The 16,926-nt window shown below is 40.9% G+C and overlaps 2 protein-coding genes across 2 annotated transcripts; one reads left to right on the top strand and one right to left on the bottom strand.

The window, feature by feature from the left end:
• Window positions 1–6,280: 6,280 nt before the first annotated feature.
• LOC109428602 (uncharacterized) lies at window positions 6,281–7,295 on the top strand. The gene has a single exon (XM_019704398.3). It carries the CDS (start codon window positions 6,414–6,416, stop codon window positions 6,951–6,953), a length of 540 nt encoding a protein of 179 aa, XP_019559943.3. The 5' UTR covers window positions 6,281–6,413; the 3' UTR covers window positions 6,954–7,295.
• Window positions 7,296–12,178: 4,883 nt separating this feature from the next.
• Window positions 12,179–12,952, bottom strand: LOC109416979 (uncharacterized). Its single transcript, XM_019691099.3, has one exon. The coding sequence runs from the start codon at window positions 12,810–12,812 to the stop codon at window positions 12,270–12,272; it is 543 nt and encodes a 180-aa protein (XP_019546644.3). The 5' UTR covers window positions 12,813–12,952; the 3' UTR covers window positions 12,179–12,269.
• Between the last annotated feature and the right edge of the window lie 3,974 nt (window positions 12,953–16,926).

Genomic DNA, 16,926 nt, shown 5'->3' on the forward strand with positions numbered 1-16,926 from the left:
GAGCAGGACCATGGTCAGGTCATGATCGACATAGTATTTGATGGCACATCCAAGCTCAGTTCATTTTTGGCTCGCGTTCAGTTCAAATACAACACTGGGTGCCAGTAGAAGAGACACCGAAATAGTTATTTATGCAACAAGTTGCAAAATGATGATTTTTTCAGCACGAGTTGTACATTTATCCAACGAGGCTTGCCGAGTTGGATAAATACGTCAAGTGCTGAAAAAAATCGAGTTTTGCAACGCGTTGCATACAACATTTTTTGCAATTATGAAAAATTATGAAAATACGATCATTTCTGACTGTTCAGACAAGTCTCAGCTAAAACCACGTGCGAGCATCCATGCGAACAAGTCCATTTTTTCAATCAGGTAGGCTATGTTAATAAGTGTCACAACTACTCGGAGTCGCGTCGTCAAAGAGTGTTTTTGTGCTGCTGCTTCTAACTCTACGTCTGTTTGGCTGATCAAATCAGAATTGGGTTCTTTAGGGGTATCCAGATTATTCCATAATCGGAATCTCTGTCCAAAAATAAGTCGGAATCCAAAATTTCATCATTTTTGGTGCCCGGGAACTATTTTTAAAATGCATTTAAAGTTTATATGGGGATTTTTTTTGTTCGGGATGAACTGTCATTTTATCGATTGAACTGTCATTCTATCCACAAAAATAAAAACTGTTTTGTTTATTTAACCATCAAAACAAAGGCATTGGAACGCAATAAAATCACGTTATACTCAGAAAAATGAGCTCTTTCTATTAGGATATAGAAAATAGCAATATTTTGTTCACTAAACAACCCAATTAGAATCGCATCTATTCTGGTTCGATCTGCCGAACAGACATAGGAGCAGCTATCGAGTAGACAAAATGTATACGGAAAAACATTGTGCCTCAGGAAATTTGTGAAAAGTGTACCATTGCAAAGGTGCCGAAAAGTAGTACTTTTCGGCACTCTTAAAAGTGCTGAAAAGTACTACTTTTCGGCACTCTTGAGCTAGTCAAGAAAAGTAGGCCATTTCTGCATAGTTTCGGAAATTGAAAAGTGCATTCTTATGGCACGTAATTGCAAAAAAGTTAGCAATGGTTCTGAATGGATAAAGGCAGTGCTAATATTCCCTACCCGCAAAGAACTAGTTAAGACACATGCCGACCCTAAGGTGTTGTTTCTGGGAGTCTCAGGAAGGCTCCCCTGTAAACTAGTTGGCTGGTACAAGTGAAAGGATGAGTTTCCCTAAAAAGAATAAATAATTCACTATTTGCTCATTTTCGACGTTTTGTCCTTTCGACGTTTTGTCCCTTTCGACGTTTTGGCATTCGACCTTTTGGCATTCGACGTTTTGTCTTTCGACGTTTTGTCCCTAAGCCCTTACTTTGTTGTGCTGTTGTTGCGAAAAGTTCAATCTTACCTAGTTTGGGTGGTGGCTACGGTTAGGATAGCTCAGATCAATCTTCAGCATAAAAGAACAGCAACGATCAATCTTTGCAGACTTATGCAAAATGGTACAGCCCAAGTGGCCTTGGTCCAAGAACCTTACTTCCGTAAGGGGAATTTCTATCAAGGCAACCTTGTGAACCCGGTGTTTGCTACTTTCAGTAAACATGAAATGGCAAACTCGCGTGTCATGCCTCGAGCCTGTGTGCTTGTCAACAACGCACACTAGTTGCTACACTCATCTCTGAACTAACCACCAGAGATGTATGTGCTATCACAATTGATGTATCCAACAGATCCAACCTCAACAGGAAATACGTCTATTGTTCGGTTTATTTACCGCATGATGAACCATCCCCTACAGATGCTTTCAAACAAGTCATCGCATACTGCACTTCAAAAGGCCTTCCGCTAATTGTTGGCAGTGATGCTAATGCTCACCATATCATCTGGGGCAGCTCAGACATTAACTTGAGAGGCTCCAGTTTGATGGAGTACTTAAGTAGTACAGATCTTGGATTACTTAACATAGGCAACCGCCCAACCTGGTATCTGCTAGAGAGGAACTGTTAGACATAACGCTTTGCTCTAGTAGAATTAGTCACGAGCTGACCAATTGGCATGTGTCAGATGAAGAATCTTTATCTCACCATCGCTACATCTTTTTTGAACATTTAAATGTTACTTCGCAAACTTTGCGTTTCAGGAATCCCCGGTCAACAAACAGGGATCTTTTTACTGATTTGGTTGCGGCCAAACTTCATGGATACTCACCATCCATTGACCCTCCAAGTGATTTTGATGATGCCGTTGATACTACAACGACCTTCATCATGGAAGCTTTTGAAGAAGCATGCCCTCTACGGTCAGTGAAGATCACAAGAGGAACCCCTTGGTGGAACTCTGGTCTGGCGAAACTCAGGAGACAATGTAGAAAGAGTTGGAACAGACGACGTTTGGGTGGTTCGGAGGCTTTCAGGTCGGCTCGCAAGGCCTACAGGAAAGCTCTCCGGTCTGCTGAACGATCCGGCTGGAAAAACCTTTGTACAAATGTTTCCAGTTTGGGTGAAGTCAGTCGGTTAAATAGAATCCTTGCGAAATCTAAGGATTTCCGAGTGAACGAACTTCGTTTGCCAAATGGCGATCTGACTTCCTCTGATGAGGAAGTTCTGGAATTCTTATTCAGCACACACTTCCCTGGATGTGTGGATATTACATCTTCGGATGAACCTGATGTCTTTACTTGTAGTTATGATTCTTTAGCTTCGGCTCGGAGTATTGTAACTATAGAATCGATTGAGTGGGCTCTTAATAGCCTTGCTCCTTTCAAATCTCCTGGGGCAGATGGGATTTATCCTATTTTGCTTCAGAAGAAATTTGATCATTTAAACATGTTTTGAAAAAGTACTTGTTTGCAGTTTTGCTACAGGGTATATTCCCAAATCCTGGCGGGATATTACTGTGAAGTTTATTCCGAAAGTGGGTCGTGCGTCGCATGAAGAAGCAAAGAGTTTCAGACCTATCAGTTTGACCTCTTTTCTTCTGAAATGCTTATTGTGGATCATCACATTCGTGATGTTCATCTGGCCAACGTGCCTCTTTATGTGAACCAACAAGCCTACCAATCTGGTAAGTCCACTGTGACTCTTTTTCACAAGATTGTTTACGATATCGAGAAAGCATTCGCTCAAAAGCAATATTGTTTGAGTGTTTTCTTAGATATCGAGGGTGCCTTTGACAACGTGCCTTTCGATGCCATATTGGAAACCGCACGGAGTCATGGTATATCTCCAATGATTTCCAATTGGATTCATCAAATGCTCAAAAACCGATATCTCTTCTCGACATTGCGTCTAGCCGGGATTAGGAAATTGAGTGTTTGTGGATGCCCCCAAGGGGGAGTCTTGGCACCGCTTTTGTGGAATCTCGTAGCAGATACGCTATTGAGGCAACTCAATAATAGCGGTTTTCCTACTTATGGTTTTGCCGACGACTACCTTACATTGTTAGTCGGTATGTGCATCAGCACCCTTTTCGACCTGATGCAAAGCGCCCTTCAGGTAGTTGAGGGTTGGTGTCGCCAATATTACCTTTCGGTAAATCCGAGTAAAACATCTATTGTTCTTTTCACGGAAAAGCGAAACCGTAATGGTGTTCGACCTTTACGTCTCTTTGATTCTGATATCAATGTGACTGAACAGGTAAAGTACGTTGGAGTCATTCTTGATTCCAAGCTTTCCTGGACACTTCAAATGGATTTGAACAACTGTTCTTCGGTCAATATTGGCCTATGGATGTCTTGAGTGGTGGCGAATGAGCGAAATGAGAACGATCCAATCAAAGTTAGGCCATCTCCAAAGGATGTGCTTAATGGCGATGTCTGGAGCGTTCTCTTCAACTCCCACGGCAGCGCTCGAAGTTCTCTTTGACGTTGCTCCACTACACATTCATCTCAAACAAGAAGCACTTTCTTGCACTTACCGTCTACGGGTACTCGGTCTACTAGAGGAAACTCCTGTGAACCACACATCAACACACACCTCGTTGTTTCCACTTTTGGCGAGTTGGGACAAAGTTGTCCTTGCTCCAAGTGATCTTATAATTGCTTGTAATTTTCCATGTAGGACATTTTCCACGAAATTCCCTTCCCGGGATGAGTGGACATCTGGATATCTGGAGAAAAGTATTTCAGACGGCATCGTATGTTACACTGATGGCTCCCTTCTTGAAGGTCGAGCAGGTGCTGGTGTTTATTCTCGTGAGCTAAAGCTGTATCTGTCTTACACACTTGGTAGACACTGCACCGTTTTTCAGGCCGAAATCTTTGCTCTTATGTGCGGAGTGCATTCAGCACTTCAGCAGCACGTAATGGGCAAAGTAATATACCCAACAAACATTTTTACTGTATAAAAGTGGAACAAACCACTCTTAAGCAAACATTAGCTTAAGAAACTGCTATTCAACTAGTTCTGTTACTTGGGTACTTCTGTTCAGATAGCCAGGCTGCTACTAAAGCACTTGCTTCGGCCAACTCCAGGTCGAAGATAGTTATCGCTTGTCGAACTCAAATCGAGATTAGAGGTATATCTTTGCAATCTAGATGTTCTAGGTGCTCCAAATAATCTTTGGAATAACGTCGTACAATCCACCACAACAACCAGAGCTCTGTACGAGACCCTGACCAACGAAACATACCCATGCAGCCGTTAAGTATTCTCCACTGATACACACCAAGTTTCACTGGCGCACAGCAGCACAGATTTCACGTTCGAGTTGAAAAATCGGATTTTGTTGCGTTGACTTAATTTGATTGTTTTTTTTTTTCATAAATTTCTTAAACTCGCAAAAGCAACCCTCGTCTTCTTGATCCGTGCACTTATGGCGATCTCGGTGCCATCATTTGGCTACCAAGATATTGGAAGCTTTAAACATTCTCCACTGCTTGTCCAGCTACCGTAGCGCTGGAAGGGTTGACCGTGTTAACCCACGGTTTGGTTCACGACCAATCGCACCTACCAGGATCTCGTCGATTACGATGAGGAACAGTAGCGAGCGGTGATAGGATACATTCTTGCTCACTCCAGCAACGACCCGGATGGGATCAGGACAAGACACCGTTGTGCAGCACTCTGCACGAAAATGCCATGTGCTGTGCTTCAATGAGGCCAATGATTTTCTCAGGGACACCCTTACGCCTTAGGGCTTTCGGCATATTTTCATGGTTGAGGCGGTCGATAGATTTTTCGTAATCAATGAACACCAGGTAGAGAAATTCTTGGAATTTATTTATTTATTTATTTATTTAAGTTCATCGGACCTGTTGGTCTGCATGAACTGTTCAAAATCCTTAATACAAACAGTATATAATTATTACTTGTTACGATACAGTACACATCACATAAATATAAACTTAAAGAAAATTAGACCAGCGAATTCTATCTGCAGTGTATCCAAACCAAGTAACTGGCATCTCTCCGGCTATGGTGGCAGGTGAACTGGATCCCGCCACTGTAAACTTCGTAACGCCGTTCGTTTCTGAGCCCTCTGAATCCATAAACACCATGATACCTCATGCGGATACCAAACAAAAGAGGCGTTTCCCAGAATTGAACGTACGAGCGAGCAATATAACGTCATTGATTTGCTCCAAGATGATACGGAGCGTGACAATATGGTCCACGCAGAATCGTCCGGCACTGAATCCAACTTGCTACCGCTGGAGAGTTGCGTCATTCTTCTCCCTGTTTCCGGTTAAGGATCACATGATACCCCGAAAATTATCGCAAACAGTAAGGTCACCCTTTTTGAGTACCTTTACCAAAACGCTTTGCATCCAGTCGGCCGGAAATGTCGCTTCCTTCTCAAGAGCCGAGTAACGCTGACGGGCTACGGCTTTGGCTCCTCGTGTTTTCGCTCGCTCTATCGCGGCTTTAGAGTTCCTTTGTTCCTCTATTTTCCTCCAGGTATCATCTGTGATCCACCGTTTTCTCCGAGAGCGTATCTCACTCAAATTATTCTCGCCGGTGAGGCAAGAGCGATCACCCAATCACCGTGTCATTGTTGCCACGAAACTTTGCAAACAGCTCTTCGTTCTCACTCATTGCTATCAGTCTTGTACACGACAGCATTCAGTTACAGGCTGTAAAAGCGGAACAAACCACATCTGCGTGGATGGACAATGTTTGAACTACCTACTATCACTCTTGAAATGATTTGATGTTTGCATTATAAAAACAAGCAAAATTTCTGGAAAATTTCCTTATTTGTATACGAAATCAGTGTTTGCGTCTAGGCTTGGGCTGTTTTCTTTCTAAAATAAATGCTTCTTTTATCATTCATTGCTCGCTCTTAAGCAGAAGTTGACTCATATTGATGGAGTAGACAGCTTCCAATGACGGCAGTTCCTCATTATAGGTTCATCCAACGCAACGGCAGCCAAGAGCCTTCAGTTGTAATTTGGTGTCAAAGAAATCTGTCATGGTAGCGACAGCACAATTAAACCTCATCTTGTCATCCTGTGGATACGTTCCACTCAGAAGCTCTGTTGATTGCATTATTGTCCGACATATCAACGGCATGACTATTTGCGCCAACGAAGCGGCTATGTTCCTGGCGCATCTGATCCACGAGAGCGACGGGTTCCAGCGTCGCAGTGAACAGTCCAGCAAAATCAACAAAGGTAGCGGAGGACGCTACTATGGCCGCGGTTACCTTATGTTGACCCAGGACTATAACTACCGGGCTGCTTCGTTGACGATCTTCGGTGATGAACGGCTTCTGGAAACTCCCGACATAGTGTCCGACAGTGAGGATATGTCGATGTGCGTTTCGGTGTGGTTTTGGGAGAATTATGTTCGTCCAGCCGGAGGACCTTCGAAGAACAACTTCGGACTGACAACCAAGATGATCGCATGTCCTTTGAAGTCGCCGTGCAATGAAGTGGTACGGAAGATGTACAACTACTATCTGGTGGCGGCAAGAATACTTGGAGTCAGGAATCTAGCTGTAGAACAGTGAAATTGGAATGAAGAACGAAGTCCAGAAATGTAAGAGCTGTGTGGATGTTCAAATTAAAAAATTTGCGTAGCATTGCGGATAACAAAATGTCAAATAAAATAACTTTTACTTACTTTTACTTTTTACTTACTTGCACACTCACCAGTCAGATTGAGGCCTGAGTGTCCTCTGCTGTACGTAGGAGTCGTCTCCATTCTACTCGGTCCATGGCTGAGTGTGTCCAGTTGCGCACTCTGCGAAGGGTCCGCAAATCGTCCTCCACTTGATCGACCCACCTAGTTCGCTGCGCACCACGTCTTCTTGTAGTTCGGGTTGCTATCCGATATCCTGATGACCTGACCCGCCCACCGCATCCTTCTGTAGATGGTACGCAACACCTTCCGTTCGGAAATTCCAAGGGAGCGTTGGTCTTCTCCTCTGGATTTTGTGAAAGTCGTTCCAATTGTGTTTATCCCGCTCTCCTTATTACACTCTCTGAAGCGTTGGTGCAAACATTATCACACATACGGTACATAGCTTATTCAAGGTCATCCAAGGTCATCCAAACTAATCTTGAGTTCAGATCCTACGAATCTACGGGTGTAACGGTAACTTCTTCCATTATACAAAGCTACGATTTGTAATCTAGCATGTCCAGTAAGGCTTCTGAAAGGTCAATAGATAATATCAGATCAGTTGAGATGTCCTAGGCCATCCAAACCAAGCTTCATAACCGTAAGGAAGCCCATAATATCCCAAAAATATATAATAACAATTATTGTTCCTCTAACTACTTTGGGTAGTACAGTTAACGCAGTGACAAAAGCTATTATCACAAGTGTATACCTGAAGCTATGGTCTCCGGAGTAGTGTTGTTGATCTGGAATATCTCAAAACTGTCTTGAAATGACTCATGATATGTCAGGGCGATTATAGATTACAGTTTACAATTCATTGTGATAATAACTTCTGTTACTATCAAGAGTTAAACTTCACGATAGTTTGGACGACCCTCAATATCCCAAAGGTTCACAATAATATATAGTAGACTTCAGGTAGGTCCAGTCACCGCGATTGATTATGAAACGTTACTCATTGTGTCAGATATAGCTGATGTAACGAGAGTAGACCTGAAGTTCTGAACTCAAAGATAGTTTGGTAGACTCGGAACATTCCCCTAGTGTCTCTAAATGACATTTGAGATTTCAAGAGCTTTACGGATTTCAGCAGATTATGCTATGCTATTTATTATGGTGAAAACACAGAAAGTTTTTCTTGTAGATTTGAAGGACTTCATTTTAGAACAGTTTGGACAACTTTGAATGTCCCAAAGGTTTATAATGAAAGAGTAGACTTCAGATATTTACAGTAACCACGGATAAATATGTAGCGTTACTCAGTCTAGCAGATATGGCTGTTGTTACATATGAGTGTAGACCTGAAGTCCTGAACTCCAAGGTAGTTTGGCAAACCAGGAATATCCCTGTAGTGTCTATAACTGACATTTGAGATTTCAAGAGCTTCGCGGATCCCAGCAGGTTATGCAATAGTATTATAAATAACGAAAACACAAAGTTTTTCTTGTAGATTTGAAGGACTTGATTACAGAACAGTTTGGACAACCCTGAATGTCCCAAAGATTTATAATAAGCTAGTCGACTTCAGTTTGCTCCAGTAACTGCGGTTGATTATGCAGCGTTATTCAGTATAACAGATATTGATACTGTAACGAGTGTAGACCAGAAGTCCTGAGCTCCAAGATAGTTTGGCTGACCTGGAATATCCCTGTAGTGTTTCTAAATGACATTTGACATTACAAGAGCTTCGCGGATCCCAGCAGGTTATGCAATTCTATTAATAATGGCGAAAACACTAAGTTTTCCTTGTAGATTTGAAGGACTTCGTTATAGAACAGTTTGGACGAACCTGAATGTTTCAAAGGTTTATAATGAAAAAGTAGACTTCATATTGGTCTAGTAACCACGGATAAATATGCAATATGAAAAAGTAGACTTCATATTGGTCTAGTAACCACGGATAAATATGCAACGTTACTCAGTATACCAGACATGGTCTCACCGAAAAAAATCAACAAACAAAAAATGGCTATTGTTACGAGTGTAGATCTAAAGTCCTGAACTTCATGGTAGATTGGCTGACCTGGAATATCCCTGTAGTGTTTCTAAATGACATTTGAGAAAACAAGAGCTTCGCGGATCCCAGCAGATTATGCAATAGTGTTATTAGTGACGAAAACACAAAGCTTTTCTTGTAGATTTGAAGGACTTAATTACAGATCAGTTTGGACAACCCTGAATGTCCCAAAGACTTATAATAAGCTAGTATAAGCCTTACTCATTATAACAGATATTGATACTGTAACGAGTGTAGACCAGAAGTCCTGAATTTCTAGATAGTTTGGCTGACCTGGAATATCCCTGTAGTATTTCTAAATCTCAAATGTAGATTTCAAGAGCTTCGCGAATCCCAGCAGATAATGCAATAGTAATATTATCGCCAAAACACATAAAGATTTTCTTGTAGATTTGAAGGACTTCTTTTTAGAACAGTTTCGATGAACCTGAATGCCCCAAAGGTTTAAAACGAAAGAGTAGACTTCATTCTGGTCCAGTAACCATGGATAAATATTCAACGTTACTCAGTATAGCAGATATGGCTGTTGTTACATACGAGTGTATACCTGAAGTCCTGAACTCCAAGGTAGTTTGGCAGACCAGAAATATCCCTGTAGTGTCTATAATTGACAAGAGTACAAGAGTAATTACATTTGAAATTTCAAGAGCTTCGCGGATCCCAGCAGATTATGCAATAGTACATATTATTAATGGCGAAAACACATAAAAATTTTCTTGTAGATTTGAAGGACTTCATTATAAAACAGTTTGAACGAACCTGAATGTTTCAAAGGTTTATAATGAAAAAGTAGACTTCAGATTAGTCCAGTTACCACGGATAAATATGCAACGTTACTCAGTATAGCAGACATGGCTGTTGTTACATACGAGTGTATACCTGAAGTCCTGAACTACAAGGTAGTTTGGCAGACCAGAAATATCCCTGTAGTGTCTATAATTGACATTTGAGATTTCAAGAGCTTCGCGGATCCCAGCAGATTATGCAATAGTATTATAAATAACGAAAACACAAAGTTTTTCTTGTAGATTTGAAGGACTTGATTACAGAACAGTTTGGACAACCCTGAATGTCCCAAAGATTTATAATAAGCTAGTCGGCTTCAGTTTGCTCCAGTAACTGCAGTTGGTTATGCAGCGTTACTCAGTATAGCAGATATTGATACTATAACGAGTGTAGACCTGAAGTCCTGAACTCCAAGATAGTTTGGCTGACCTGGAATATCTCTGTAGTGTCTCTAAATTACATTTGAGATTTCAAGAGCTTCGTGGATCCCAGCAGATTATGCAATAGTATTATTAATGGTGAAAACACATGAAGATTTTCTTGTAGATTTGAAGGACTTCATTATAGAACTTTGTGGACGAACCTGAATGCCCCAAAGGATTGTCATAAGCTAGTAGACTTCAGATTACTCCAGTAACTGCGGTTGATTATGCAACGTCACTCAGTATAACAGATATGGCTCTTGTTACGAGTGTAGACCTGAAGTTCTGAATTCCAAGATAGTTTGGCTGGCCTGGAATATCCCTATAATGTGTGTTCTTGTAGATTTGAAGGATTTCACAATACGACAGCTTGAAACACCTAGAACATCCCAGAATATAAAACACCTTTTGATATTGTTGACGAAAGCTGAATGAATACATTTAAACGTAACCCACATCCAAGCTCAGCTTTTAGAACAACTGGTATGCCAATTATTTTGTTTTTCCAAATATCATGATGTTCAAGATGTTCTAGGTTATCAATGAAGTCCTAAATACAAATATTCCCGTTTTTTCCTAATAGGGGACTCAATTTGCAACAACTTCGCCGAAGACAGTAGTCTGTTTTATCGAATAGGTGAATTTATAGGCCGTTTCTATGTTGGGGTCGTAGACTTTTAGATCTGTACTCAAGAACAGTTTGGATGACCTAGGATATCCCGACTGATCTGAAACTGTCTATTGAACTTTCAGGAGACTTACTGGACATGGTAGATTACAAATTGTAGCTTTGTATAATGAAAGAAGTTACTTTTACTCCAATAGACTTTAGGATCACAACTCAAGAACAGTTTGGATGACCTAGGATATCCCGAATGATCTGATACTGTCTATTGAATTTCCAGAAGACTCACTAGACATGATAGATTACAAATAGTAGCTTTGCATAATGAAAGAAGTGACTGTTACACCCGTAGACTTTGACATCTACACTCAAGAACAGTTTGGATGACCTAGGATATCCCGACTGATTTGATACTGTCTATTGGATTTTCAGAAGACTCACTGGACATGATAGAATACAAATCGTAGCTTTGTATAATGAAAGAAGTTACCGTTACGCCCATAGACTTTAGGATCTATACTCAAGAACAGTTTGGATGACCTAGAATATCAAGAAAAAATATTCTGCATGATATTCTACCCTTTTAATGCTATTGAGCACCAAATCAACAGAAAAACGTTGAAAAGCTCTATAATAACGCCTGGAAAAATTCCGGCTTCAAAGGTTTAAACCCCGTGAAGCTTACCTGGGAACCTGATGAGCTCCCCAAATCCTCTCTGAAACCCATTGAATCTTTCGGAAAGGTCCTGAAATGCTTTGAAGCGCCATCGAGCCAGAAGCACCTCAGAAAGCTCACCGTGGGTTTTACCTGATCGGCCTGAAAACCGCATCTGAAACCTCCTCAAACGCCCTTGAACTTTTTGAAACACCTTGAAACGCCTTTGAAAGTCCCCGTGAAGCTCACTTGGCAGCCTGTGAAGCTTCCTAAACCTTTTTTTTCTGAATGGGCGATTAAATGCCTGGAAGTGTCTCTTAAACCTCTGTAGTTCTCACCTGAGGGCCTATGAAGCCCTCTAAAATCCCATCTGAAACTTTCTGAAACGCATTGAAACGCCTTAAAACATCTGTAGAAAACCAGTGAAACTCACCCCATAGAACCCTCTGAAACCTCCTCAAATGCCCGAAATCGCCTCTGAAACCCAGTGAAGTTTACCTGAAAGCCTATGAAGTCCCACAAAAGCCACTTAAGACGTCCACGTCCTGTAAAGCCGGATGAAATCAAAACCTTTCGGATTGCTAGAAAAACTCTAAAATGCATTCAATCTTTTATTTAAAACTTCCAACTTAAATTTATGCACTATAGATACAATCGACTTCTTCAATACGAACGTCTTACAGTATCATGCACTCTTAACTATCTTCATTCACTGCAAGGTCCGTAACTCCGAGAAGTCTGGCCAAGTCAGTATAGATGCTATACCTCCTTAATGACACGTAACTGTCTACAGCCTCGTTTTCACCTTTGATCGCCTTGGTTGTCAGATAGAAGTTGTTTCTCGAAGGACCTCCATTGGGGCGGACTAAGTTCTCCCAGACCCACATGGAAGCGCGCATCATCGTTTTTTCAGATTCGCACACCTTGTCAGGATTTTCATCCAGTTCTTGTGGATTTCCGAAGATCGCCCTCGAATATGCCCGGTAGTTTCTTCTATAGGTTAAGTAGATGTAGCCCCGGCCGTAGTGTGGTGTATAGTTCATTTCCGGTCCATTTTTCTCCACCCAGCGCGTAAATCCGAAGCTCTCGTGGATCATATGTGCCAGGAACATGGCTCTTTCGTTGTCACTACAATCCATTTGGTTGACGTCTTCGACAACAACGTCGACAGCAGCCGTACTGATTGTGATGTAATGATTGTCAGTCAAGATCTGGTTCAGTTGTTCTTTCGTAATCATGGCCAACGGGTATCTCTTTGGACACTAAACGAGAACTGGAAGGTTGCCTGGATGTCTAAATTATACTTTGAAACTTCCGTCGTCCAACACTTGAGAAATCGGGTCTATGAGTTCGACTGAGATGAAACTGCTGAGCATGGTATAATAGGGGCATCTCTCGCATGATGCATGCGAACAATGGGAGTAGGGAAGATGTACCAGTTATCGCTGTTGAGCGTTTGCAATAAAATTGGCGTTTTTTTTAATTGAAAATTTATATAAATTTTATTTATCTCATAATTTTGTATAAGCATTTTTCATGATCAATTCAAAACAATTTGCACCATCAGTTAGCCATTTTGAGTGATCCATTTTGAAGAATAATACTAAAAAATCAATTATTTGAAAAAATGAAATGGATTTTTGTTTTTTTTTATGTGCATCAAAGTGTACTGAAAGACTTTTTGTTCACTCAAAAACGAGTTTTCGATAGAAGGCTCGGCGGATCAAGTCACAATCAAGTCATCTCAACGAATTGAGCAAATGTCTGTATTTCTGTATGTATGTGTGTATGTGTGTATGTGTATGTCTGTGTCATTCACTTTTAAGGCACTTCCCATTGGCCGATTTTTCGGATTTCAGCACGAATTGAACCGGAGTTTTACAGCATTGTTTGCTATTGAAAATTGTTCGGATCGGTCAAGGTGTTACGAAGTTATGGTCATTTTAGTGATCCGGACCAGCACCGGTGAAACTGGCCAATGTATAAAGCCATGTATAAAGCCGGACCCCGAAGCCCTTTCTCCAAAGTGGAGCTCCATCGTCATAGTCATCAAAAGTCGATAGCGACAGAAATTCAGAAGCGAAAGTGGAGGTGGGTCGGGCACACTCTATGCAGGGGTGGAAACTGATTATCGGTAGATTCCAGGCTAAACTCCAGTTAACCGAATGATTGAGGCTCCGATGACGGATAGTTGGATTCCATTTTTTTAGGGAATTCTTCTAGAGATTCCTTTCAGAAACATTTCCATGGATTTCTTCAAAAATATGACATGAATTCCCTCAGAAACTTCTCTCCTCCTCTCCTCTCTCTTCTTGGCGTAACGTCCTCACTGGGACAAAGCCTGCTTCTCAGCTTAGTGTTCTATGAGCACTTCCACAGTTATTAACTGAGAGCTTCCTCTGCCAATGACCATTTTGCATGTGTATATCGTGTGGCAGGCACGAAGATACTCTATGCCCAAGGAAGTCAAGGAAATTTTCTTAACGAAAAGATCCTGGACCGACCGGGAATCGAACCCGTCACCCTCAGCACTTCTCTAGAGTTTCCTTTAGAAATTCCACGAGAAGAACCTCCACATATATCATTAAGAATTCTTCTAGAAAACATTTCATGCTTAAGAAATTACTCCATGCCATGGATTCCATGGAATTTCGAAATTCTCTAAAAAGATTTATTCAGAAAACCATCCACAAACCAGGCATTATTACGGTGATTTATTTTGTTCTTAAAATCAAGAGTTCAGATTTTTTTCAGAAATTTCTTATTCATTTTTTTTTAATCGCAGGAATTCATACAGAGACTTCTTCAAGAGCACCTCTGGGTATTTCTCCATGCATTTTATCAGAAAGTCCTACGGGTATTTCCTTTCAACGAAATTAAAAAAAAAAACATTACTTGGATTCTTTATGAAGTTTAGAAATTTCTTCATTAACTATTCCTTAAAACTTATACAGAAATTCTTTTGTAGAATTCTTATGTGATATTTCTCAGAATTCAAGTGGTTTCTTAGACATTCGTTCGGCGATTGCTTCAAATATGCGTTCACGAATTCCTCCGGGAATTCTTTCAGAAAATCCTCCTTGAGTTTTCGTAACGGATTTCACCAGGAATGTGTCTACGTGTTAATAAAAAAAATCTTCTAGGAAATCCATTTAGCGTTCCTCAAGTAGTGTTTCCATAAATTCCTCCATCAATTCATTCAGAAACTCAAGCTAGAATTTCATCAGGAATTCCTCTGAGATGCATTCCGATATTCCTCCAGGGATTCTTGAAAAATATCTCCTGAGAACTCTACAGGAATTAGATCAAAATTTATTTTAAAAAAATTCTCCAAGGATTTTTTTTAGAAATTCCTCAATGTATACCAGCTGAAATTTCTTCAGAGTTTTTTTTTTATGAATGTCAGCAAGGGATATCCTTAGATTTTTTTCATATTTTTTCCAGAATTTTTAAAATTTTTAAGAAATTCTTTCGAAAATTCTTCCAAGGGTTCCTGCAGAAGTTTCTTAGAAAATTTCGGTAAGATTCATTCAAGGTTCTTTAAAAAAAATCATCCACGATTGCTTCAGAGATATCTCCTGGTATTTCTTAAGAGATTCTTCCAGGAATTTTTCAGATACAGAGGGTGGCCAAAATGTTTGGAATAGGCAACTTTTTTTCTCTCACAAAAAAGTTCAACATGCAACATGCAACAAAGAAATTTTGGTGCATCAAAAACTCTCAAATTTTGACTGTTTGATGAAATTTCAAAATTTCATTCGATTCGGTTCACTCAGGGATAGGGTGCGACTCAAAACTCTTTGCGTGCCGCACACTTTGCTACGAGACAGCACAACAAACTAGAAGGAGACGAGTACGCGCAATCGGTTGTGTGTTGCTCGTTTGCTTTGCCGCGCGCTGGAGCTCTCCTGTCTCTCACGCTGCACTCTCTCGGTGCTTGTCTCCGTGCTTTTCACTTGGCTTGATACTACGCATGATTGCAAAAATTTCGAATCAAACGACCCATCACTTGTCAACTCTTGACAAGCTTAACAACTTTGCCGAAAACACAAACTCTTCAATTAATTTATTAATTGATTTTTTTCTGTTTGGAGACAAGCGCAGTCCCAAGCACCGTGCATTACTCCCTGCGCCGTAGAGCTAGTGCTGCGATTGTCTCTCGCACAATTACGAAAGCTCTCACTCATACGTCTCTTGTCTCTCGGCAAAACGGGAGACGAGCACTTGCGATTGTGTGAAGCACACGCTTTTTTCGCACCGCACGGTGCATGCCGCCAATCCCTGGGTTCACTGGTTTCGGAGATATGACAGTTCAAATATTGGTTGTCTAGACAGTAGTGTTTTACGAGCACGGTGCTAGCTTCGTGAAAGATTAACCAATCAAGCTCAAATTTGTATCAATGGTGGCCATAAAATAGGTTGACAAACAGTCAAAATTTGAGAATTTTTGATGCACTCTATGAAAAGTTACAGCATGTTGAACTTTTTTATGAGAGAAAAAAAAGTTGCCTATTCCAAACATTTTGGCCACCCCCTGTATTTCCCCACGGGTTCTTACAGAAGAACTTTATGAAATCACTCAAGAATTACAGCAGTTATTCTTATCCTTCCTTCTGTATTAAGAAAAAGTTACACATTTGGCATTAAGGGGTCAAAAATGGCAAATAATTTTGACACGCTCTCAAAAATCCATTTTTGATCCTATTTCCGTTCTCTTGGGCTTAAATGAAAGAAATAAGATCCAAGAATCAGACCGTGGTCATTCCGGGACATGGGCTCCTTGTAACCGGTTCCGGAAGGTATTCACAGAGGACATAAACAGATTTTAGCTTAACAGCTCGTTTCGACGATTCAAATGCCGCAGTTTTTTTCAAGTAGAACCTGAAAGGCAGCACGATAATTAGGGCATGAGCGCATTGACCATATTCGGATATTCCGGAACCGGTTTCGGAGACCCGGAGAGGCTGGAGGGGCTGTTGTGAGCTCACTTTTCTTCAGTATCGATGAAATGTTGATCACATTACCTAACTAGTCATGTAACGGCTATATCTTTATGGATTTTCATACAAATTACAGTGATAATCCGGAAAAACACCACTGATAAAACTGGTCCAAACTCGGCCACTGGTGCGTGACATGATGAAACATGTTTTGAGACCATTCTGAGCATGCTATTTCTTTAGGAATTCCTCCAAGAGCACCTCTAGAACTTCCCCCAGGAAAATTCCTTCGATATACCACCGGAAATTCTTCCAAAGATAAATCCCGGAATTTCTCTAAGGATTCCTCCGATAACTCCTAAAGCTTTCCTCCAGGTCTTCCTCAAGGAATTCCTTCCAGAGTTTCCTCCAG

This window comes from Aedes albopictus, chromosome 1 (assembly GCF_035046485.1).
Source record: "Aedes albopictus strain Foshan chromosome 1, AalbF5, whole genome shotgun sequence".
In the NCBI taxonomy this organism is placed as follows: Eukaryota; Metazoa; Arthropoda; class Insecta; order Diptera; family Culicidae; genus Aedes; species Aedes albopictus.